Source organism: Puma concolor, chromosome E4, assembly GCF_028749965.1.
Source record: "Puma concolor isolate L17-30 chromosome E4, mPumCon1.1.hap2, whole genome shotgun sequence".
In the NCBI taxonomy this organism is placed as follows: Eukaryota; Metazoa; Chordata; class Mammalia; order Carnivora; family Felidae; genus Puma; species Puma concolor.
Window position 1 is genome coordinate 58,717,382 of NC_141683.1, and position 25,070 is coordinate 58,742,451.

At 52.0% G+C, this 25,070-nt stretch overlaps 2 protein-coding genes across 3 annotated transcripts in view; one reads left to right on the forward strand and one right to left on the reverse strand.

Annotated features, from left to right (window-relative positions):
- Window positions 1-1,116, forward strand: part of NME7 (NME/NM23 family member 7) — a 263,016-nt gene extending 261,900 nt beyond the window's left edge. For both annotated transcript variants that reach the window (XM_025926224.2, XM_086693698.1), the window contains one exon: window positions 834-1,116. In XM_025926224.2, the coding sequence (XP_025782009.2) occupies window positions 834-866 (33 nt within the window). In that variant the 3' untranslated portion in view covers window positions 867-1,116. The remainder of the gene's footprint in view (window positions 1-833) is intronic.
- Window positions 931-24,297, reverse strand: ATP1B1 (ATPase Na+/K+ transporting subunit beta 1). The gene is made up of 6 exons (XM_086693699.1): window positions 24,158-24,297; window positions 19,507-19,635; window positions 7,695-7,850; window positions 5,791-5,975; window positions 3,345-3,425; window positions 931-2,365 (listed from the first exon to the last, which is right to left on the reverse strand). Exons 1-6 carry the CDS (start codon window positions 24,252-24,254, stop codon window positions 2,102-2,104), a joined length of 912 nt encoding a protein of 303 aa, XP_086549825.1. The 5' UTR covers window positions 24,255-24,297; the 3' UTR covers window positions 931-2,101.
- Window positions 24,298-25,070: the final 773 nt, after the last annotated feature.

Below are 25,070 nucleotides of genomic sequence, written 5' to 3' on the forward strand. Positions count from 1 at the left end.
GGGGCCGGGGCCTCTGGGTCTGTCGTGAGACGGGAGCGGGACCGAAGGGCACCCCCGCTCCACGCCAGAGGCATTTCTCAGGGCCGCCCGGGCTCGGCCAGAGGCTCCCATTCTCAGGAGTACGGTGCCATGGTTTCAGTTTGATTTCAGGGTGCGTATTGCCCGGGCCGGGTTAAGTGATCCTGAGCCTCCGGCTCAGTTCTACCTGGAGGCTGTTTTTCAGAAGGCTCACTTTTGCCTCCTTTCACGCCAAGGCGAATTTTTAAGTATGGCCGAATGAGAACACAGGCCAAACCACGAACCAGAAAGCGAGGCGTGAACCTTCATTTACTGAACCGCAAACCCAACCTCCGTTTTTCAACTGCACCGCAGACTCCCTTTTTTTTTTTTTAATTTTTGTTTTAAAGTTTATTTTTGAGACAGAGACAGAGTATGAACGGGGGAGGGGCAGAGAGAGAGGGAGACACAGAATCGGAAGCAGGCTCCAGGCTCTGGGCCATCAGCCCAGAGCCCGACGCAGGGCTTGAACTCAGGGACCGTGAGATCGTGACCTGAGCTGAAATCTGACGCTTAACCGACTGAGCCACCCAGGCGCCCCCAGACTCCCTTTTTTTAAACAGACGAACCTAGGGAGACACCGGCAGGAACCAAAAATTCGCGTCTCCTAAACTAGGCGAAGTTAACACCGCCAGATACCTCTGGGCGTCCAGCTCTGAACCAAGAGCTGGAGTCTCGGCCTCCGATGAGCCTGTCGCTCTGGCCTCCGGCCGGCCACGCGGGGGCAGAATTCCCGTGCGAACTAACGAACGCGTTCACGTGTCTTTGTCTTTCAGGTTCAGTACTTCTTCAGGATCCTGGATAACTAGCAGTAGAGGAAGCAAAGAAGTCACAGGCTGGGGCAGTCAGACGAGACCGAATCAGGCACAGGAGGAACGTGTTCATTCTTTTATTGTCCATTGTTTTAACCTGACTGAATACAAGATCAACACTGTACTCCTGGCGATTATTATAGATGTCAGAACATGGATTTTGCACTGTAGACAACATTTAACACCGGTCTATGGGGTACTGCATTGCTTTTTATAAAGTCCAAAATAAAGATTTATTTTCAAACAAGTGACTTTGGTTTATTTCATACATTACACTTTTTCTTGCAGAAAAAAATAAAATTGTACAACTGCATAAATATAAAATTCTTCCACCATGAAAATGGTTAAAACATTCATAAAGACACAGCACCAGCGTGTGATGCCTCCAGAGAAAGGAAAAAAGGAAAGTAAGAGAAAATGTCCAAAGCGAATGAATGAGTCCTGTCACTTTGCCAAAGCGACAGGCGATCCAGGTCTCATACGCGGCTTCAGGACATACTGGAGGACAAGGGGAGAAGGGCAAGACGGCATTCGGTACAAAGCACGACACAACCCATCACCGTTTCGTGTTTTCTGTAGCGTCACTTAAAATTTCAAGGGCAGTTCCCCCACGACAGCCCCCCCCCCCACCCCCAGGAAAACAGAAACAAAACACAAAGAAAAAGACCCGACACCACAGGGAGAGAGACTACGTATGGAGTGTGTTAAAAATGCTCACCGATGGGCCGTTGCCTCCGAAAGAGCCAAACCCAAAAGAACAAAGGAAAAAAAAAGTACCATGCCAGTTTTATTCCCGTTGAGTATTTACACCGTGGACGGCAAACCTCGCTCACAGAAAGTAGAAAACAGATACGAGAAAACATGGCTTGAAAAACGACCAGGTGCACCTATGGTACCATACACGAAATCAAACACACGAGGCGGCAATACTTAGGGGCCAGAAACACTGCTTACTACGGGTCAGTAATGGAATCATAATTTACAGTAAAAATGGGCACGTCCCAAGGCTCAATTTGTATTCTCCTTTTGTCATTTACAGTAGAATAAATATTTTGTTGCTATTGCTACACTTTAAATTTACATTCTAACCTATTAAATGCAGAAAGCTAGTGTAAAGCAGAGAGATTAAGTGTAGGTCCCATACGTATGACAGTTTATTCAAGACTAGTAGGTGTTTGTTTTTGTATCTTTAACTGTTTTAAATGGCTAGTGGGAAGGATCTGTGCTTGCGATCAGCTCTTAACTTCAATCTTTACATCAAAGCGTCCCTGGAAACGGTCCTTCTCGCTGTACCCGATGTTCTCACCGAACGCCTTGCACTCGATGCGGATCTCAGTGTCCATGGTCAGGTTGGTGAACTGCACGGCCAGCAGGGGCTGCAGGTACTTGGGCTGCAGCAGCTTGCCGTAGTAGGGGTAGTACTGCAGGGGGAAGCCGGCGTAGCCGCCCAGGCCGAAGTACTCCACGTTCCCAACTCTGTCCTTGTCTTCGTCTCGCTGCAAACCAGAGGGGCACAGGTTGTAACGGCTCGCGGCCCGGGCCGCCGGCCATGGTCGCGGCCGCGACGCGGGATCCCACGGAGCGGCGCGCAGACCGCCGCCCCGGGGGCCGCCCGCCGTCCCGAAGCGCCTGCTCCAGCCTCCCCGGGAGGCGGGGGAACCTCAGCCACCGAGGACACGCCCGCCTCGCGACCCGAGGGGAGGCCGCGCACGCGCACGGCCTGCTCCCCTGCAGCCGCGGGAGCGGTCGCAAAAGGAGCCTATTCTCGCGGCGCAAGGGAGGAAACCGCGGCAAAGGCCAACGAAGCAGGTCTCCAGAGCCCGCGCCCCGAGAAAGGGACCTGCCACCGAGAGTCAGAAAGCCACCGGTGGTCGCCCAGTGGATGGCGCTTCAGGGGTCTCCTCCCCGAGGGGCTCGGTAACCGCCTCTCACTCTCTTGGCATCCATCTGCTTTCTCGTGTGGCCATAAAATGGGGCTGTTCCCAGACACCCCCCTTCCTCAGTCTGCCCTCTCTGTAAGCGATCCATCCGGCAGGAGCCTATTTTCAGGTCTAAAGGGAGCACGCACTGTTACAGCTTTCCTTGTTTTTTCCAGAAAAGCCCAAAACACATTTTTTTAATGGGAAACCGTCTGAAACAAAACGAAACAAAAATCTGGCCTCGAACGTGCCACACACCACGGGGGCCAGAGAGGCCCCGTGTGGGCTGGTTCACCTCTCGGTCCCGTAAACCAAGATTCCGGCTGATTCGACCCCGGTAATTCGGTTTCTTGTTCTCGTGGAGAAACCCACGTATGGTCTGAGTCTTGTTACCGCTTTCTCTCAGACATTCTACCCCGCGCCGCTACGGCTCGATCGAGGCCCGTGCCCGGAAGCGACAGGCCTCGCTTCCCCCGTCCAAGTTGCACCTCTAACGGACGACGGTCCCACCCGGTCTCCCCTCCCACCCCTCTTTGGTAACCAGGTGCCCCCTTACCTTGCCGGTGCACTGGACGGGCAGGACGTAGGGATTATACTTCATCACTGGGTACGCCTCCGACGACTCATTCTTGGGAGGCTAAAAATACAAACCCACGCCGGTCAACGAGTCTGTGAGTCGGTTCCCATGACTTCTGAAAAACCCAAGGGGGCCTGGAGCACAAACCGGCACCCACAGGGCACCAAGAGTCAACTCCGGTAACAAAACACAAAACACAAGTCTGTGCCCGCGTTCCGCGAGGCCACAGCGAGGCTGCGACGCGGCCCGGCGCCACGCGTAACTCCCAGCGTAACCCAGGGTGACAAGCGTTCCTCAAGGACGCTGGAAAATAAAGGCCAACCCGGCACTAATATTCCTCATTAAGAAGGTCGTAATAATTGGACGGAAAGGTTGGTTGACTTTTGATGAAACTTGGGCTTTCCTCCTACCCCGTGAATAAATCACGCCACCCAGTTCCCTCAAGCAGGTGTTTTGTTTTTTTTCGGTTTTGTTTTTCCCTTTGACTCTCCGGGAGACGCGCTGCCATTTAAGGAGCATTTCCAACTCTTTCTGTCAAGTCCTATATGAAAACCGGTAAAGGCAGCTGGGCCCCGCGTGAAGGGGTCTGGTGAAGGCGCGAACCCCCTGAAGGGGCCCAGAGTACACTCTGAACATCCCTGCCGCGAGGAACCGTCGAGAGCGCTCCCTCCTACAGCCCCGGCCCCAAGCCACCTCAGGAGAGGTGTGATGAGCATCGTTCCCCGAAGACAGCCACCCGCTTCCTCGACCAGGTCAGGACAGGAGTCTCGACAGGAGATGTAACACATACACAGCCTAACCGAAGATAAAAGGGGCAATTCTGCGAATCACTAGAGATTTTGATGCTCTTTGTTGTAGAACACAAGAAACCGACCATCTAGATCGGACTCCCTCGGACCTTTCGGCCAGCAACACCACGACCGTTGAAGACAGGAAGAGAAAACGTTCGTTGATAAAGAAGTTGCCGGAACGTATCCCTCTGAGGGCGAGGCAACAGGCACCTCGAGGACACCCTGGGGTACCACACCCTCTGACAAGAAGAATTCCTAACGACAAAATGGGGTGATGAATTAGAGGGTGGCAGCGGGTGGAGACCAGAGACAAACAGGACTGGACAGAAAGAGGCGCCTTCCCCTCAGGCCACCGCACCAATCCCGTTCGTGGTGGAACAGCCGGTTGGGCTAGGCGAAGAGCTCCCTGGCAGATGCACCCCAGCCGGAAGTGTGACAGGACGCTTCTCACCATCTCTCCTCCATCACATCCTAACTCCAGTACAAAGAAGACTGAAGTTCTGTCGGGAGCGAGGTGCGCCAGCTTCCGTGGCGGCAGGGCCGTCGCGTCGGCCAGCCGGGCAACCGTCCATCCCACACACCCTCCAGAGGCGGTAAAGGAGTTTGAGGCGCCCCACTCGGTGCAGTTAGAACTTCTCATCTCGGCCTCGGTTTTCTTTTTGTAAATACGACTCGGGAGCAGCAAGCATCGTGGCCACAAAGTAATGGCATAGAGCAGAAAGCGAACGAACGAGAGAGCCAGGGTCCGGAAATGAAGTTAGGTTTGCTCATGTCACTCAGCACCCCGCAGTCAATTCCTATCAGAATTAAAAACTCGGGGCGCCTGGGGGTGCTCAGTCAGTTAAGCACCCGACTCCTGGTCTCGGCTCAGGTCACGATCTCACGGTTTGGGAGTTTGAGCCCCACATCAGGCTCCAGGCTGCCAGCGTGGAGCCTGCTTGGGATTCTCTCTCTCCCTCACTCTCTGCCCCTCCGCCCGCTCACGTTCTGTCTCAAAAATAAGTAAACTTAAAACCAAATTTTTTAAAAATATTAACAATTGAGAACCCTGCATGGAAGGGCAGTGCCCCCCCCCCCCCCACCGAGGGTGGATGCGGGAGAGCTGTGGGAAGCAGCCTCACCGAAGGGAAAAGCGCAGCTCTATTTCCCCTGACCTGAAGGACAGAGTGAAATAACCAGTTTTAGAAGAGCAGAGATAACACCAATACACTTTCCCTTCTTTTAAAGAGTCAACTATCGCCCCACCTAACGGCGAACAATGGCAAGGTGCCATTTTTCAGTGGCCTCAAGTCCCGTTTACCCACTCGAAGCTGCAACAGTATCCAAGGCCAACACCACGGTTATCAGAGTTCAGCCTGAATGGTGTCCAGCTTCTGGTTTTGCAGGGAAATCTCATTCAGTACCCACCCCCCCAAAAAAAAGAAATAAAAAGGATGGAAGGAAGGAAGGAAGGAAGAGAAAGAAAGAGAGAGAAAGAAAAAAGAAAAGAAAAGAGAAGAAAAGAAAAGAAAAGAAAAAAGAAAAGAAGTCACCACTGAGGAGACTAACCCTTCTTTCTACGCTCTCCTCACGCCTATTAGATGCTCTGCCCAAATGAAAACGGCTCAAGTTCTATGACTTCAAACATTACTTGCCTTAGGTTTGAAGCCCAGAACTCGGTTGAGCTTTATGAGGACACACGGTTTGCCCTCTTTGTACCCGTAAGTCTCATCGTTTATTCCGGAGCAATTTCCCAACCACTCGAGCTTGAACCTGCACACTTTCCGCTCTCCCCGTTCGTTGTTGAATTCTCCCCGTTCCTTGATTTCGCTGGGCACATCTGAAAACACAAACACCGTGCTTACAACATACCAACGACTCCCTCGGCGCCCCCGAGAAAGGAAGCAGAGAGGGTCCCTCCTGGTCACGACGACCCATCAAGAGCGGGCCGGTCTGCATTTAGTGCTCGGCCTGAATGAAGGCGCGGATTCCCAGCAAACCACCTCTGGTCTCACAGACGCGGGAAACGTCTTTTACCCAAAGCAATTGCTGGTAAATGACCCCGCGTCATGGCTTCACGGGGCTTTGATGATCGGGGCGTGATGTGTGGTCTGTGGCCATGTGTCTCTTCCTTTAAATAACGGGTGACTCAGCTAGTGAGGAGACTGAAAGGAAATCCGATCACCCGTCAGCCTCACTGACACAGGTCAACATCACTGAGCTCATGAACAGGGACATTACAATTAGAGCACAAATGAAAAGGAGCATCAGTAATTTTCAGAACTGGGAGGCTTCTGGTCACAGCTGCCCGGCCACGGCTAAGCCGCTGTCCGTGCCCCTAATTAGCAGGTTAAACGGTAAGGAAAGAATTCTTTTCTTCCTTTTCGCCACTGTTCAAGGTTTAAAAACAAATTTTTTTTTTTTTTCAATGTTTGCTTGTTCAAGCTGGGACTTCTTCCTGGCATTTGTTCAGCTGAGAAATTGTAGTATTTTTTATTCACAGCCCGTAACAAAGCCAGAGAGAGAGCGCACGAAATAGAGAATTCAGAGTTAGTACAAAAGCGTCCTATGGGAAACCGATGCAAACGCCAAAATTTGTATGTATTTCTAAGGTCACAAGTTAACTCTTTTTCTTTCAAACGGTCAAGTGCCTCAACTCAGTCCACCTCCAGTGAAGTGATTCACCCTAATGATCTTTCATACAGGCCTTTAACATACAGGCCTTTGAGTTACCGCAAAGTGAGACGAAAACCCCCTTTCAGTCCTAAGGAAAAAGGTAGTGAAAATGTTTCTTTTAAATTACTCTCTTCCAGATGCCTTAACGTGACCGTTTGCCCCATAAGGAGCTGGTGTTGGCAGGACAGGAAGGACAGGCACCACCTCGTAACTCAGACGGACATCCCGTCTAAGTGGGTACGAAAACACGGCTGGATAATGCACACGCCAGGCAGTGTATTCCGGCCAGTGGCTTAATGAAACCAAGAGCCACCCTTCGCCATTCATCGGTCATTTCCTCATCCAAATGCTCGGCTACCGGAGACGTACTGCACCAGCCACCCCCAGCAGGGTCTAGGAAGGCCTCTACCCTGGCCAGACATCATCCTCTATCCGTATCAGTGTAGTTACGGCCAATTATGTCAAAGAGCCATCGCAAGAGAAGGCCCTGGGGGCCGAGGCAGAAATCGGGAAATATAAACAATCGTGCCTCTCAAAATCAATGGGTGTAAGAGAACCGTAACTGTAATTGTGGTCTGTGAGTCGGAGGGGTGCCTGGAGTGTTTTTAAAATAAGATGCTTTTCAAATGCTGATAATCGTTAATACTTGAAGCTACATTGTTTCTCCATTGCATCCAAGCCTAAACCATAAAATCTTCTCGCTTTAAAACAAAAAAAAGAAAACAAAGAAAGAAAGAAAAAAAAAGAAAACAGTGTCCTCTCAATATGGCCAGGGTTCAATCACTGAATTACTTCAAGAGTCGATCTTGCGATTGTTAGATAACAAATAGAAATGGGAAATAAGAATGAACCAACCATAAACGTCCAAGATGAGTCTACTTACTGCCACAATCTTCAAAAATCATTTCATCCTTCTGGGCTGAATCTTTGTACTTCTCCAGGAACCTAACTATGTTGAGCACATATGCCTCATAGCTCTTGGGGTCGTTCGGGCGAAAGGAAATTTCAGTCTTTTGGATCTGAGGAATCTGTGTTAATCCTAGACCAGGTAGAAAAACACAGAAAACTGTTAGTAAGAAGGCAGTCAGCCAAGATAATCCCAAAGCAGGTTCACAACGTATGAACCATCCTTCACTCATCGCACCTACTAAAAAGAACAGGTTAAATTCTTGCCTCTCTTGTAAAATCACTTCTGTGGCACTTAGATTAAGTACCTGAGTACCAGTGACGGCGTCTTGCTATCCTAGATCATTTTACTTACTCAGCAACACTGCCTGATAGGCATTATCTCCATTTTATGAATGAAAGCACTTACTGCACGGAAAGGCTAAGCGCCTGGCCCAAGGTCACAGAGAAGAGGTGGAACCAGGATTTCGATGTGTGTATGCAGCACTCCAGAATCCTTATGTGGCCAACAGTCCCACATGCTCGTGGTCAACAAGACGCATACCCAGCTTGCACGTCGAGCAGGAAGCTCGTTTCCCTGACTGCAAGCAAGCCTTTGAGCACAGAGGTCTTTGACTCCTTCTTGTAAGGAACAGATGACCACCCCAAACTCTACAAGACTCCAGACTACTCAACGGAGTATTTCTGTGCATCTTTTAACCCAAATTGGACGAACTTGGCATTTACGTGCAGTTGCCATCCTTGCTTTCCATTCCAAAAGCAGGTGGGTATTCTGAGCAAGTCAAGGGCCAGTGGTAAAAATTCGAAGTATAATTACCCTCCCTGGATTTTCACTCTTTTAACCATTTATTTAAAACATTTTTTTAAATGTTTATTTTTGAGAGAGAGAGAGAGAGAGAGAGAGAGAGCGCGCGCGAACGGGAGGGGCAGAGAGAGGAGACACAGAATCCGAAGCAGGCTCCAGGCTCTGAGCTGTCAGCACAGAGCCCGATGTGGGGCTCGAACTCACAGACCATGAGATCATGACCTGAACCGAAGTCGGACGCTTAACTGACTGAGCCACCCAGGTGCCCCTTAACCAACCTTTTAGTCTTTAATTTTCAAAAGCCTCTGCCATCACAAGATTTCTAGATAGGTATTTGAATAATACTACAAAGCACTATAGACAGGGGCGATGGGTGGTGACTCAATCCACTGCTTTTTTTTTTTAAGTTTATTTTGAGAGAGAGAAAAAGAGAGAATCTGAAGCAGGCTCTGCACTGTCAGCAAGGAGCCCGATGCAAGGGTTGAAGCCACGATCATGACCTGAGTCGGAATCAAAAGTCAGACACTCAACTGACTGAGCCACCTGGGTGCCCTTCAATCCACTGGTTTCTGGCACAATTGCATCACCAGATAAAATTCAAGATGCCTGGTTAAATTTGAATTTCAGATAAACCATCAACTGACTTTTATAGAAGGATGTCCCACGGGGCACCAGGGTGGCTCGGTCAGCTAAGGGACGGGCTCTTAATGTCAGCTCAGTTCATCATCTCCAGTTCGTGGGATTGAGCCCCTTTTTGTCAGTGAGGAGGCTGCTTGGGACTCTCCCTCTCCCTCTCCCAGCCCCTCCCCCACTCACATGTGTGCACACGCATGCGCGTGAGCTCTCCCTCTCTCAAAACGAACGTTAAAAAAAAAAGTTATGTCCCATGTAATATTTAGGACACACTTCTATAAAAATCGACTCGTGGTTTACCTGATGACCAAATTTAATTGGGTGTCCCGTATTTCGTTTGCTAAACCTGACAATCCTATTCTAATCCTGGCTCCAGACCCCAGACCCACCCTCTTTGTGTTGGGCACAACACCCCCAACGTGCCACCTCACGTCACCCCGGGGGCTGGTCAAACCTGCAGCCCCACAGGCTCCACACCAGACCTGCCAAGTCACAACCTCTGCGCTAACGAGCCTGAAGGATCCTTAAGCCTCTTGGTTTGAGAACCGTGGCTCTGGGGAGTTAGAACCAGAGAGTGGTGACCGTGACACAGGCACGACGAAGATGAGACAACAGGAACCATTTAGCAGCGCCATCTGCGAGGCAGGAGGACAGGCAGGGGCTGGGCTCGACGGCTGCTCTTGTTTCTAGTGACTATGGGTGGCTCCGAGCTTCAGAAATGCTTAAATACCGGGGGAGGCGCAGCTCAGGGGGCAAGTTCTTCCATGCCTGCACTTCCCTAGAAGAATGGAAAAACTACGGATGAAGACGGGAAACGTGTGGGGCTGCCCGAGACCAATGACTTGATAAGTGACACGAGCAATCAGCTCAGAGAGGACAACGCGGGACCTGAAGAATCCAGAGGGGTGGAGAGCTGACAACAGCGATGGAGAAGAGTCCAAGGAAAAGTATCGGGATTTGCTCACCCAACAGTCATCAGTTAAAAGTAAACAGCGAATGCTACAATTAAAAATACATTTTTTTAGGTTCTTGCAAACCCCAGAAAAATGTTTGCATGACTAGCGCAATTTAAATCCACCTTTTCCTACATTAAGCGGTGACCATCTGTAGCACAGAGACAATATGATAAAAAGTGGCAGAAGGGGCGCCCGGGTGGCTCAGCCGGTTGAGCGTCCGACTTCGGCTCAGGTCACGATCTCACGGCTCGTGAGTTCGAGCCCTGCGTCAGGCTCTGTGCTGACAGCTTGGAGCCTGGAGCCTGCTTTGGATTCTGTGTCTCCCTCTCTCTATGCCCCTCTCCCTGCTCATGCTCTGTCTCAAAAATAAATAAACATTAAAAAAAATGGTTTTTAAATGGCACATACCTGCAAAAATTAAATTAAAATAAAATAAAATAAAATGTGAGTGGAAGCTTCCGCTGGGATCTCATGCCTGAGAGAGTGTGGTCAGTAGGACGGACGCCCCACTAAAATGGGCAAGGCCGGGGAGGGGGAGGCATTCCTGGTTGGACTTAGAAACCGGACCTTTCAATGGAGGGGACCAGCCTGGACTCGTAGAAGTGCAGGATTAGGCCCAAGGCCAGAGGTTCACCAGAACCCCGGAGGACGGGGTGTTTTCCTGGAATAACCCCGCAGTCGGCAGAGAATGCGGCCTGACGGGCACCGACCCCTTGAGGCCCCGGGAGAGCCCGGCAGCCAGAAGACAGAGGCACACGCCTTCCCCTCTGTCCCGCGTCCCACAGGTCTACTGACATCCACGTCAGGGGCAGCGTGTGACGGGGGCGGGAGTGCAAACAGAAACCATCTGCACGTGCAGGGTACACGGCGTTTCCAGGCTTGGGGAGAAGGCAGGAGACGGGGCAGAGAGAAGGGCGAAGAGGAGATCAGTTATCAGAAAGAAGGCAGGCTCTCCCCTAACCTTCGTTCGGGAAGGTGGTGGTGGGGAAGGGGCCGCCGGCTGAGCAATAAGGGACAACGGTGCCGGCCGCGGTCCCTCGGCGGAGCGGCTGACGAGGCAAAACTCAAAATGCTGACAGGTGGTCAGCGAGCCCGGCAGAGATCTGGAGAGTCTCACTCGGGGGCTTTAAAGGAGGAAGGTGAACCTCGAAGGGCACGGGCACGTTGACAGTACACGGCAAGACTTAATCACGAGGGGCGTCCAGCGCCGGCTGTCCCGCCCCCTTCTGCGGTCCCCCTTCCCGGGGCCAGTCACAGGGCAAGGTGCCATCTCCGGGACTGGGTGACGTGCTCCTCGGATCTCCCAGAGGCAGAAGGACCACGGGGACAGACGGCGGCTTTACACAGAGTGCCTCTCACGCCCTCGTGCTGCCAAGTCCAAGGTCTCCGCTATTCGAAGAGGCCGGGTGATGCGCATGAGACCCCAAAGCATCAGCCATCCTGACTCAGTGCTCCGGGATCTTACGAGCAAACGGGCACAGCTAGTAAGTGCATCTTTCAGGAGCCTGGGACCCATGGCCAAGGCGAAGTTCACGCTCAGCCAGAGACAAACACCAGTGATTCCCATCAGCAAGCACCTCTGTGGTTAAGCGTCGAATTTGCGGAAACGGCGGACATTATTACTGCACACCCAGGGGCGTCGCGGGCCCAGCAAAGCTGTACGCACCTGGCCTCGTGTGTCTCTAGACAGGGCCAAGGAGAAATCGTGAAGATCACGTAACGGAATCCTACCAACTTCCGCCCAAGAGCTCGAACCCTTCGGTAAGTGTGGCTCACATCTAAGCCCCACGGGGCTTGTGCGTTACCGTGTGAGAGACACAGCTCGAAAACGCGTGAAAAATCGGCGACTGTGAGGCCGAGAAACCAAGAGGTAAAATAGTTAAGCACAGGGTCTTACAATGCTGTGACGTGCCCAGCTGGGTCAGACCTTGAGCCAAAGTCACTGCCCTGTCCTTTCCACGTGAAGGGATACCACAGCCTTGGGGGAGAGGGAGGCCAGCAGTGACAGACCGACCCCAGGCAGCTCAGCCATGCCTTCCTGTCTTTTGTAGGCTAAAGTCTCCCTTTGGAGTTTCCGAAGGATCTTGAAGGTGTAACTGCCCTAAGCTTTAGTGACCATCCTTTTAAGATACCCAACTTCTGATCTAAAGGTCGCTTCCAGAAAAGAAGCATCCATGATTTGGATCAGGCGATCAGCTCCTCTCTCTAACCCCTCGTCTATGGAGCACATACAGTCAGGTGGGGGCACGATCCAGTGTCTGCTCTCACACCCCCCGCCCCACCTCCGAGGCTGGGCAAGGTCTCACTCCATCCCCCACCAGCTCTGCCTCCCCTCTTCTTCATCCAGAGCTTTCTGGCCTGAGAAGTTCTTTTCCTGGAATCTCTCGGACATCAACCCCCTCGCCTATTCTGTTCTGGGTGATCTTAATTAGGAGAGGTCTCTGATGGGATCTTCTCCAAACCATTAGGAAAATTCCGCTATCCAAAAGTAATTTCTCTACAGCAATTAGATCCATACAAGAGACAAATGAAAAGACCCTTGACCTGGTATCGAAACCCTTTAAATCATTCACTTTACATTATCAGACTCACGGGGGAAAAAAAAAGAAAGAAACGCGATCAAATTTGGCAACTTCGTTATTTGGAGTCCAAAGATTTCGCGGACACCCTCCAAGGGCCACGTGAATCCCACCTTGCCGACCGGTATTCTCATTAGTTGCGTTCACACTAGACTGGATACTTTACTCCACGCTGGCCACTCCTTCAGGTTGTCAGTCAGAACTTTAGACAAGGATGAGCTTTGTTTCCAGTGGTAACTCCCAGAGGCCAAAGATAGCAGAACACCCAATCACTGGCTTGTGGTCTCAAATGATATTCCAGGAAACAGATACAACCTTTTGCCTCGCCAGTGTTCTGAACTTGAGTTGACATTGACCATGCTGAGTTTTATACGGCTTTGCCCTGATGGGGCCGTTTGCCTTAAATTACATTTTGCTTATTATGTGACAAAGCCACCTAGAAGGACTGAAAGAATAACGTGCCTACGTGAAATTTTCATATTTGGTTTTTTAATGAGCATGTTAGCTTTACATAAGAGTTGGGAGTTAAAACGACAACTACTCTTTGGCTTTGCAGTTGCTTTCCAGAGCTACACTTGCCTTTCGTTGGTTCCCCGTCTCTTGAGCAACAAATCGGGAGAACATTCAGTTTTTGGCTTTAGTAGGTGTTCATAGCAGGAGGTGGGGGGTGGGGGGGGACTAGCAAGTAAAAGAAACGAGAAGAGAAAGGCTTTCCACCAGTAAGAATTATTTCTTGTTTCCAAGTAGGTTTATAATGTAGCAAGTTTATGAATTCCTCAATCTAACTTGTGAGTTTGAAGCATTTAAACTAGAATATGGCCATTGTAGCCTTGTGAACCGTTATTCCAGTGAATCCGGAAGCACAGCTGCCTGGACCAGTCATTTAATACACCCCACAGTCACCAGACCGAGAACTCTAAATAGGCATCATTTTCCACAGAAACCTCCAGGAGGGCACCCATGGTGACTAATGAGGGCACACAAGGCAAAGAAACACAAATGTAGCCGTGCACACGGTTCGTGCATACCATTTATCTCCTGTACATTCCAAGCTGATGAGTGATTTGGAATTTTAAAAAACTGGGGCTATGATGCTGTACAGAATCTGGACACGTATCTATACGCACACATGCACACACACCATCTTCCCCCTTCAACATTTGATTTTTTTTTTTTTTTAACGTCTGCAAGGTAAGTATCGATTTACCTAACAAAATTCAGGGAAGGCACAGGAAAAAAGGTGCCTCTGTGCTTTCTGGAAACTAGCAGCCTTGGCCTCGCCTTCTACGTAGGCTCAGCTTTTGACTACGACCTGGGGTCAGCCACAGTCACATCAACACCCTCCCAGAGGCCAGAGAATTTGCTCCCTTTGAAAAGTCTTTTAAAGAAGAATTGTTGGATTTTCTCTAGAGCCTGCCTGGATGTTCAACAACGCCTGGCGTGAGGAAATCTCTCCTCCCGTCTAAGCTAAATGCCACACGCTTTGGTGGAAGGCCCTCCTGCACTTCTGGAATCACCCTTTATCATCAGACTCTTACCTACGGTCCTATGTTCACTTTCAGGTGAACAGAGAGAGCATTATTTAGTTCAGGAGACCTTGGAAGCACAACTAATTTCATAGGGACCTGTCTTTGATATTTTATAGCTCATAATTGTGCTTCTTCCTAATAAAAGATACCAACTTTTATAATGGGAAAATATAGACAGACAAAATGTAAATAGCCAAACCCTACTATTTTACATTAAGCTTTTCTGTCAAAGACCGAGCTGAAGAACAAGCGTATGTAGCAGATTTGACTCGTCTAGATACGAAACATAACGTTCGCCAAGTGGCCAATGACCTGAAGTAAGATATCCAACGTATCTGATGATGTCCATTCATGCACGCACGTGGGAAAGGACACACTTTGCTGATCGGAAGCCCGTAGATGATAGACATCCCTACAGTCTCCTTCGTCTCCCCAACTTCTCTCGCGGCCTGTGTCGGATGGGCCCTGGGGTCGCGAGATTACTAGAATAAACGCCCTGAGCAGCCCAGCCCATCCGATGTCACTGCAGGCACCGTGAGGGATGTCACTGCAGGCACCGTGAGGCTGGTGCTCCTTCCGCAACAGAGTGTGCCCGGCACAAAAGCTCTAAATGAAATTGCACGGATTCAGCATTTTTTCCCCCGTCATCCCTCCATGGAATTTGTTGCCTGGTCCTGTTTGTCAGAGGTCACCGCTCTGCTCACTTGTCTAAAATGAGCACCCAGAGTGAGGCTCATTTTTCTGTGGCTCCAAGAACATTTTTAAGTTAATCGTCAGGCGTCCTGTGTACCCAAGAGCTCACTTATTAGTTGTATCTTGGTCTTTAGAAACGAAGAAGGGCACAGGCAGGCGGGCTGCTGAGGCCTAACAGTGAGGCGGGGACACTCTGAAGAATGAGAGTCTGGAGTTTGCCGCCCTAAACCCAAACTGTGCCCAAACTAGGGGTCTGGACAGTAGCTTCTGGAAATCTCAACTGCCACCAATGCCAGCTCATCAAGAGCCCCAAACTCTGGGGGCAAGTTGGCAGGATCCATCTGAGGGAGGGAGGAGAGAAGGAGGGAGAACGTGAGAGGTGGCCAGGCCGGGGGAGCCCCGTACATCTGTCGTGTCGGCTCCCAGATTACAACTCAAGAGGATCTGATGGAAACAGCAACAGACAGACAGACACACAGACTTTAAAGCCACTCTATTGGCCCTTTGAAACAGCAATTCACCCAAAGTATAAGGAAGCCACGTGTTTCCAATTCTCCCCCTTGAAATTCGGAGTTTGAGAAAAATAAGCAGACTGATGTCATGATTCCTCAAGAATTCTGCTTCATTACGCTGAGATCTGCACTACAGCGCCCTGTTCCCTCTCACGGTCCAAACGAAATCACAACTGCAGGGGGTGCCAGTGTGGCCTGGGCTGCACCCCCCGCCCCCCACCCATTCTGGGTACCGTGGCACCTGTTAATAGTTCTTTCGGCATCCCCTATCTCCACTTCAAAACAAAAAGAAAAGCCGTCCCCACGAGCTGGAGAGGAAGAACAGGAACACACACCTGCTTACCAGGAAGCAGGGCGGCTGGGAATCTCCCCAGACCGTGACCTGCACTTCATTCCCCTGTGACTCCGGGAGCGGAGCTGGGGGAGGGGCGGGCGGGTGGAGGAGGGGACTCTTCCAGGATAGCGCCCGGCAGGCAGCAAGGGGCAGGCAGCAAGGGGTGTGGGGGTCACGTGGGGGACCACGTGGGGGACCGGGGTTGGGAGCGTGGGCAGGCGCGGGCCCCGTCCTCTCCAGGTCTGGCAGGGAACACAGTGAGGGGATGCCACCAGCCACCGGTGGGGACTTCCCAAGAGGGTCTCCCAGGGAGAAAAGCATGGCAGGGCCGACCCGGCCAGCGTGGGTATTTTGAAGGGAGCGGCTGGAGTACAGAACAAATACAAGGTCACTTCGATTTACTTAAAAAAACCTTTCAGCAGGTTTCCTAATCCAATTTCTCCCAAACGCTTTTCGTGGAGAGCCAAGATGCTGTTCACTTCGTGAAACCAGTGTGGACAAAGCATCCCTGAGGGGTCACCCAGAGCTCAGTCTAGAAATACTGAATTCAGTACCTGAAAGGAAACCGCTGCCTCCAGTGCAAGAACAGAAGTGGCTGCTAATAACCACCCTTTGTTTCATGCCATGAGGCTGGCCACTAGAAGGTCCCATTCACTTTACATACACTTATTAAATCCTCACAGAGTAGGAGTCCCATTTTACAGATGAGACAACTGAGGCTCAGTGAGATGAAGTAGGGCACGGAATGGTGGGGACTGTGTCCACCTTCAAAGTTCCTGCTTTTCCTTCTCAGGTCAGCTTGACAGTGGAAACCTGTACCGTGGCCTATGAACTTGAGGCTGTTCTCGTATTTAGGTCAAGAGATGTCAAATGGCCAATAATCAACCATTTCTGACTCACAGAACAATTCGGTGTATTTCAACCTCGTATGGCAGCTGAAGCTCTCCCTGTGTGCCCTCCAGGCCGTGGGGGCGACCCGTTCCATTATCCCAGAGCAACACGACGACTCTGTAAGGAGGGTCCCAGGCACGAAGGGCCACCATCGCTCAGGCCCAGAAACAGCACGCTATCCTTTTTTCTCCTTACATTTCACCTCCATTCTGTACCTTGGTCCCCCCTCTGAGACTTTCACGTTCGGCCTATCAGCTTAGCCAACATTACAGTCAAACCCAAATGTCCCGCACGATCGCCACCCTTTCATCGGGCCAGGATCGCACGTGTTACTTAGACGAGATCTAGTTACAAGGTAGTGAGGCGTGCTCACGCTCAGAGTGAGTCAGGCGGGCTCTGCTCCTGCCTCCGACACAGCTAATAATAGCATCGATAAGTCCGTAAATCTTTAAGTGATGTACCAAGTCTTTCCCACTCACTAGCTTCGTTTGACTTAAGCATGCGGGGTTCGTGAAATCTACAACTTTCACGATAACGGAAGCTTGGAGCTACCAACGCTGAAGCCGAAAGATCGCCGGGGCATTCTTCCGCAGCGTGTTCGGTCTGCAGACCAAAGGAACAGCCTGTCAGAAACAAATTCTTGAGCTCTGCTCCGACAGATGCCAGGGGGAGGGGAGGGTCCCGCTGGGGTCCCCTCGGAGCACGCACGATGGTCCGGGATGCACTTCTCGCCACCAAGGGCTCTGCCCACCTGGCCTCCCTGCTCCAAGGCCACTATCGTTTTCAAACGAGCGTCATGTCCCTCGGGAAGGTGAGGGTAAAAGGGGCTGGGCCTAGACGCTCCTGGCAAGGTGGTGGATGAGGAAAAAAAGAAATTACGAAGATAAAGGGCCCAGGCAGCAGGTCAGGGAAGAAGGGGATCCGAGGAAGCACTTTTCCTATGACTCGGGCCAAAGAACGCGAACGCATATTTCCACAATGAGACACCAGCAGTGCTCTGGAGAAGCGACGGCCTGTCAGGTCAGCCCGACTGCTGAGGACACTAAATATAGGGACGAGGAACGTGCCTTTCAGGAAGGGGCTGAAGGAGGGGGAGGGAGGTGGGGAAAGAGGGCAAGGACCGAGCACCTCGACCAGATTTGCGAGGCAAGGTCATTGGCAGGTCCCCGCTTAAAAGGTCTGGCACTTTTAGCCTTTTCTTTTTGAAAGTGAAATCACCCTTTCTGCACGGAACGTGAAGAAAAGGTTTACTTTTATTAGGAGGCTGACTCCCCACGGTTTATACAGACAAGGAGCGTTTTTTTTAAGGCTAGGAAATTAAATGCTTGGCTTTGGAGTCAACCTGCAGCTTTCAGTTGGAGAACAATTATAAAGTAGCATCGTAATCAAAGAACCGCTTTCCAAGGGCTTACAGAAATAAAAGAAAAATAAGGGTCTGCACAAATTTATAGGACGCTTGCTAATGCTACCATAAAAATCGCACCAGGAGAGGACATGCCATGCCTTCCTGTCCCAAAAGCCGGCATACAACCTGTAAAGATCCTACATTTCTCTGCGCACGCCAGTGCTTCTGCTTCAGCCTTTCCACTCACCTACCGATTCTGGGAAACAGTTGCTGGAAATTGTGGATTTTCAAGCAGGTTAAAGTTGTTTTATATTACTTACACGATTGGTTTTTTTCCTCCCACTTCCAAAATCCCCTAGATCTAGATTTATCTGGCCATGTCTACGGTTTTCTAATAGCAGACTATTTGACTTGGTGCTGGCCACCTCCGTGTTCTGGAGATCTTCCTTGGAATCCTTCACACCCCAAGAAGGAGATGGGCACAAGAAGTTTGCAACAAACTTCCCACACTCGACCAAGGCTGCTCAGGGCCATCAAGACGGCCTCCAGACTGTCACCTAATGCAGCTGTTACTAAACACTTGCCAGGGAAAATGGAGAGGGGACACGTCATCGCCACCCCCCCCCCCCCCCCCAGTGGCAGCCTCAAGGTCATTTATAACGCAAGAACCCGGAAACTGCGCAACATTTCCTGTCTCTGGGTCCTCCCGACAATGAATTTGAGAAGAGCCAGTGAGCACGGTCGGGTTTGTGGTCGCCCTCCTGTCTGGTCTTCCTGCCAGCGTCAGGCATATGGGCAGTGGGCCTCCCCAGGGCGCGGTGACGGCTGTGCACAGCTCCCAGGTCACAGCTAAAGGAGACAGTGAAACTGCAAAGTGGGTCTAGACAGCCAAGTAGTAAGACTCCTACTGAACAAGCAGGTACAAACACAGAGAAGTGAGAGGAGAGTGTGTTGTCGTTCAAGGTCAAGCTAAGTCAACAGCAGGTGGGAGAATGGACTCCTGAAGCCGTGGCTCCTGTCCCTCTGGGTAACTGGCCACTTCCGAGCTTCTCATCATCCCTAAAACTAACTTTGTCTTGCTAAACAGGAGCTGAAGTGATTTTTTTTAAAGGATTTATCGGAGTCGCAGTCCCTTCAAGAAAGTGAAAAATGCGCCTGAGCCTAAAGGGCCGTGTAGTGACCCCACTAACTGACCTGCTGGGCAATGGGGGAGGTCGCGGCCTCATCGGGAGTCCCGCAGCTGGGGAGGGTGCAGGCTTGGGGGCGGGTGGGGGGGGGGGGGGGAGGCTCTTCACCCCTCACTGCAGAGCTGGGAAGACGCGGGGGAGCCCCGGAGCTGTGTCTGCAATGCGGGCAGGAGGCCTGGCCACAACACTGAGCAGTTCTGCGTTTTCCTATCAAACCAGGCTCGGTCTACCAGCGCGTTAACAGACACTTTTCAGAAAAATGTTTTCTTGCGTGAAAATGTGGCACCCGTCTTTCCCGTGGAAGAGCTGAACGTATTCGCGTTACCTGGGGGGGCCACCCGGTCCTGGTATGTGGGCTGGAATTCGCTGATGGTAAGCAGCATCACTTGGATGGTTCCGATGAAGATGCCAGCCAGGCAGCCATAAAAGATCACGTAGAACAGAAGGATCTTAACTGCAAGGAGGACAGACAGAAACAGAAGGCTGTGAGACGGTCACACCCGCAGAATGAAAGGCTAACCTCGGAGATGAAGGGACTTCCTTCCTGCCTTCCCCTCCAGCCTGTCTTTGGAGTTTCCTTTTCTGACACTGATCCAGAGAGTGGACCATACTACCCCCCCACCCCCCACGGTAGGGTAAAAACAGACAGGCAGCCCTCCGTTACAGAGTGTGTGTGTGTGTGTGTGTGTGTGTGTGTGTGTGTGTGTGTGTGTGTGGGGGTAAGGGTAAGAGGAATGTTCTGCTAGAACTGAGATTATTTACAGGAAATAATCTTTCTGCCTCAATAAAAAACTGTTCATGAAGATCACCAATAAAATCTAGGGCCATGTCTGTGTGCTTATGCAATGCATCTCAAATATGACACTATACTCCCTTAGAGACGTAGGTTTTCTTTCCTTGCTTATCCCTTGACATTTTGAAAGTACAATCCAGGTTCTGCGGCTTCTCCAAACATTCGAACGCCTGCAAGTTTTTCTGCTGGGATGGGGCAACGAATGCCGAGAAACCGCATGAAGCTCTTCTGCGCTTTTCTGTCTCCCCACCTCTTGATGTGTATGACGGACTAAACACACTGTGTTTTCCTTCAGGGGCGCCAAACAAGGAGGAGGGGTAAAAAAAGGAAAAACCCTGTAGTAAAAACGGCAAGCGTATTTTTATTCCATATTCTGCCTGGACCCGGGATACTGACTGGCTCGACGAGCTGCATTTTCTTTTTCCCACAGCTAGCAGGACTGCAGGACACGGGCTGAGCTGGCTGCAAAAGCAAAAACACAAGAAGCAAAACAGCACGAAGCCCACAGACGGGAACGAGGCTATCAGTTACTGGTTTACGAGGATTATCTCCCCGATTAGCCACATAGTAACAGGCTGTACTAGGCATCGCCCGGCAGCCCCGAGCCGGCCAACGACTCGCCTTGAACGCAGGAATGGGAGCAGGCGAGCCGGAAGGTTACTGAGTCCGAAACAGGACTGCGCGAAGGAGCCTCGGGTTACTTCTCAAAACCTCCAGATCTCAGGCGGTGAATGCTGGGGTCCTCGGGCAAAAGTCCAGAACAAAACAGAACAAAAGCCTCGTAGAAACGAAGAGGCGGAGGGACGGAGGGGAAGAGTGGGCACACTGTCACAGGAGGTAGCCACGTTGTCCTTGACCTGCATTTCAAAGCCCAGCCTTCCAACCAGCAAGTACATCGTTCGGGAAAATCATGCTGGAGTGTTAGTAAAACAATCCAAGCCAAACGCAACTAAGACCAAAGTGTTTAATCGTTACCCTTTTTCTCCTCTATCAGGAAAAAAAAAAAAAGAAGGAAAAAAGGGGAAAAGGCCAGGCCACAAGCAAAAGGTAAGAAAAGCGGAAAGACTATATGATCCGGAGCCACAGCTGCCCGGCTCAATCACTGCCTCCCGGCAGGACAAGGGTTAAGTGCTGCATTCTGTATCCAAGCAGCAGTAGGCAAATGGTAAGGCTGTGACGTCAAGAGATCTGGAAAATTTTCCAGCGAACGCGCTCCTAAGAGGTGCGAGAGCTGGTATAACACGGTCAGCAAGGAGCTGTTGCAGCCACTTTTTCTGTGGCCCCCCCACCTCGTCTTGGTGCTCTTAGCTTAACTCCACTTAGCTCTCCCAACAACTGGAGCCATTTTTAATGCTCATTCCTCGGACTCCACACACCTAACTCTAATGACTTACTTAAGAAGGTACCTAATTGTGGCTGCAACTGAAAATACAAACAGAGCCCTGGGAAAATTAGTCCTTTTGCAGGCACACTGATGAAGCTGACGAAGATCCAGCCTTTTCCTTCTTTTCCACAGCATACCCTGAGAGAAGCGAGGGATTTTTCTCTTTTGCTCCAAGATGTCACTTAGCAAAAATCTCCCCAGTTACGGCTGTGAACCAAGGTCACCTGGTTAGAGGAACGTGAACGTCTGGGGGGCCCATGCGGGGGGCTCACCAGCACGCAGGTGACCAGGGCTGCTCAAAAAGAAAAGCTAGACAGATCGTACCAACTGGCCAGGGTGACACAGAAGGGAAGTTTTACAGGCATTTTCCCCTCTTAAGCAATGTGTCTTCTTTAAAAAAAAAAAAAAAAAATACAAGTAACGTAGAGATTTCCCAGTTAGAAGAAGAATGAGTACCCTTCAAAGGGTCACGGGCAAAAGGAGACTGGCATCTGGGCCCAGCGGTAAACATAATAAAAACCTACCAATGCCTGCATTAACTTAATGAAAAGGTGGAAACCGCAGGTGATTTGCATGCTGCCATTCATTTCTCCAGCAGGTGACAGGCAAGGCTCCTGCGTCCATCTTGGTGAAAATCTACCTATAAGCAAAGCGGAGCCAAGGGCGACCTGCCCTCGTCCCAAGGGCATCCATGTTGGGCCCAGTGCTGGAAAGGTAGCATTTTGTCCACAGGGGACAGCGACTGCCGCCACTGTCTCTGCTACGAGAGGGTCTGTCGTTTCTTACGTTGCCAAAGAAGAGACAAACGAGTGCAAAACCCAAAATGAATTTTTAGCCCGGCACCTGTACCTTGGAAAACAGAAGCTAAGATGAGACGGGCAGAGACAGGAACCCCGGCGCCTGCATTCATAAATCAGTGTCTTGGCACCTTGCTGGACGTGGGGTCGAGACGCCAAAATTAATACACACACGCGTGTGCACCCATTTTCTGTCACACATGGGAGGTGCTGCCCCATTAAATGTCAGCTTAAAGAACAAGTCTGCCCCTCCTGCCTTACCTTCTAAAGCAAATATTATTCTGGAACTGGAATGAGGAAAGAAATCTAGTTTACAAGAGGGGCAAACAAATTTCACAATATGCCCGGAGTCCCAGGCAGCCCCTGACCCACGACAAGGCTGGGGTCCACCTGCCAGGGCTGGAGCCTCCAGTGCGTCGGGGAGAAGGGGGCCCCATTCCGCAGTGCACCCCCGAGGCCTCGCTCAAGTGAGGAACGGCTAGATCGCCCTGGCAGGGAGCTGGTCACCCCCCACACACCCCGAGCTCTTCAGGTTTTCCCTTCCATGTTGAGAAAACGGTGAGCTATCTTTATGCCAGAGAAACCATGGCAATAATCCCACTGAAGAACACAGCCTCCTCCAAGATAAAATAAAATAAAAAACACAAGCTAAAGGCCCTCACTTTAAAGACCTACGTCTACCATGACTCAGAATACCTATGCTGCTTCCTTGTAATACCTTGGAATGCGGTTTCACCTTGACTAACCTTGAAGTGTGATGCATTATTAACCCTTTGCTTTTCAGCCGAGAGAGACCCACGACAGGCTGCGGTTTTTTTTTTTTTTTTCTTCTTTGCAAAAATCATACATCTAGCTTCTTCCAATTCAAAATGTCAGCCAAGCACGGTTTCCCTGACTCATTCTCCTGTGATGGCCACAGATCCTCCCAATCAGGAACACCGCATCAGCCCCTAGCCAGCGCACCCTCAGTGGCTGCAGCTGTGGTGGTGGTGGTGGTGGTGGTGGTGGTGGTGATGATGATGATCCTCCAGAAGGAGGGGGCAGTGATGCGGGGGGGGGGGGGGGGGAGTTCCCTTCTTCTCTCCCTTCTGCAGTCACGACTCTTCTGCATTTGCCTACAACTCTGCCCTTCAAAATGACCTTTAAAAAAAAATGTCACCCTTCCGGTGGAGGGAGGCGGAAAACAAGGTATCTAATTTTCAACGAGGGGCAAAAAAAAAAAAAAAAAGAAAAAAAAAGTCCATCCAGTCAAGCAACAGGCTGCCCCAAATCTTGTAAGGTGGGCTGAATCTGCCTCTCTCTATGCCGTTTATATCTTACACTAACCTTTCACGGTGATCGACCCAACCTACTGATTCCGCATCTGTGTGTGCAGACACTGAAAACATCCAGACTTGTTTCGGGGCTTCCTGGGCCACTTCTGGGCTGTAATGACTCCAGGGGAGGTCACTGGGGTAAAGTCTGGGCACAGCCAAGAAATACTGCAATGTGGATGGGTTCTGCGCCCCCCGCCCCACCCCCGCCGCGCCTTTTGAGGTACATATTTAGACTAGAAAACTGCTGTAACACACAAGCTCGCCTGCATCCGACCCGGTTACCATCGTGAGGTTCTCTCGCCGCCTCAAATCTCAATTTTTAGGACTTGGGACACTGACTACGGGGGCAGCCAAACCTAGTCTCCCAGGGCCTGACCATTCCCAGGAGGGGAGGGCTCGCGCGAAGCTCGGACAGATTGCAAATTACCAAGAAAAGACCGTGGCATTCCGTAGAACCTTCTGCCCCGCGCGCTCCCGCCCCCACCCCCGCGCCCATCCTGGGGGGCCCCGCATTCCGCACCGGATGACAAGCACAGGCCCGCGCGCCCGGAGCGGCGCCCGCCGCCGACCCCGCTCCACCCTGGGCGGCGCGAGACCTGAGAAAGGTCCGCAGAGCCTGCGCAGGGATGCGCCGCCCGGGCCGGGGAAGGCACCGTGGCGGGGAGAGCCGCGGACGCCGTACTTACACCAGCTGCCGCCGGTCCTGCCCAGAAACTCCTTCTTCTCCGAGTTCCAGATGAATTTCTTCCAGCTGCCCTCCTCCTTGGCTTTTCCGCGGGCCATGGTGGCGGGTCAGCGGCTGCCGCGGGGGCTGAGGGTGGGTGAGTGCGGCGCGCGCCCCGGCGTCCTCCCCGGCTGCTGGTCGGCGGCCCCGGCCCGGCTCTCCGCAAGCTGCACCCGCCGCTGCCGCTGCGGCTCTCCGAGTGCCAGACGCGCGCCGGAGGGGCAGAGGCAGGAGCGGGAGGAGGGGGAGGCGGCGGCGGGGGCGGAGGGAGGGGCCGCGCAGGCTGGGCGGCTCCGAGCCCCGCACCTATTGGTGGGCGCACGGCCGCTCGCGGGCTCTCTTTGGTCCGCCACGCGCTCCTCTTGCCCTTGGGGGTTCGGGGGCTCAGCGAAGCCGCAGCTGCCGCTCCCGCTGCCACTGGGGCCGCGCGCGTGCTCGGCCCCCGCCTCCGGTGACCTCTGCAGAGGCAGGCAGTGGGGGCAGGAGAAAATCAGAGGGAAGGACGGACAAACGGACCGCGGCGCGGCCTCCGCGCGCCCGCCACGAGCCGAGAAATTGGCTCAGGGCGCGAGCCCTACCTTTACTATATACCGCGCCGGGGCGGCCCGGGGCCCCGCCCACTAGCGGCCCGGCTGGCCAATCGCGGGCGCGGAGGAGGCGGGGCCTAGGGCCCGAAGGGGCGGGCGCGGGGACGGCACAAAGGAGCCGCGGCCGCGAACGGGGAGGGCTGGGGCCCTGGGGCGCGAGGGGCGGAGGGAAAAAGACGCGCGCGCAGGCGGCCTTGCGCAGCCCCCTCCTCGCTCGCGGTTGGACGCACGCCCTCCTCTGCCTTAGTGAGGCGCGGGGCACCTGCGTCGCCCGGCGGCCCGCAGACG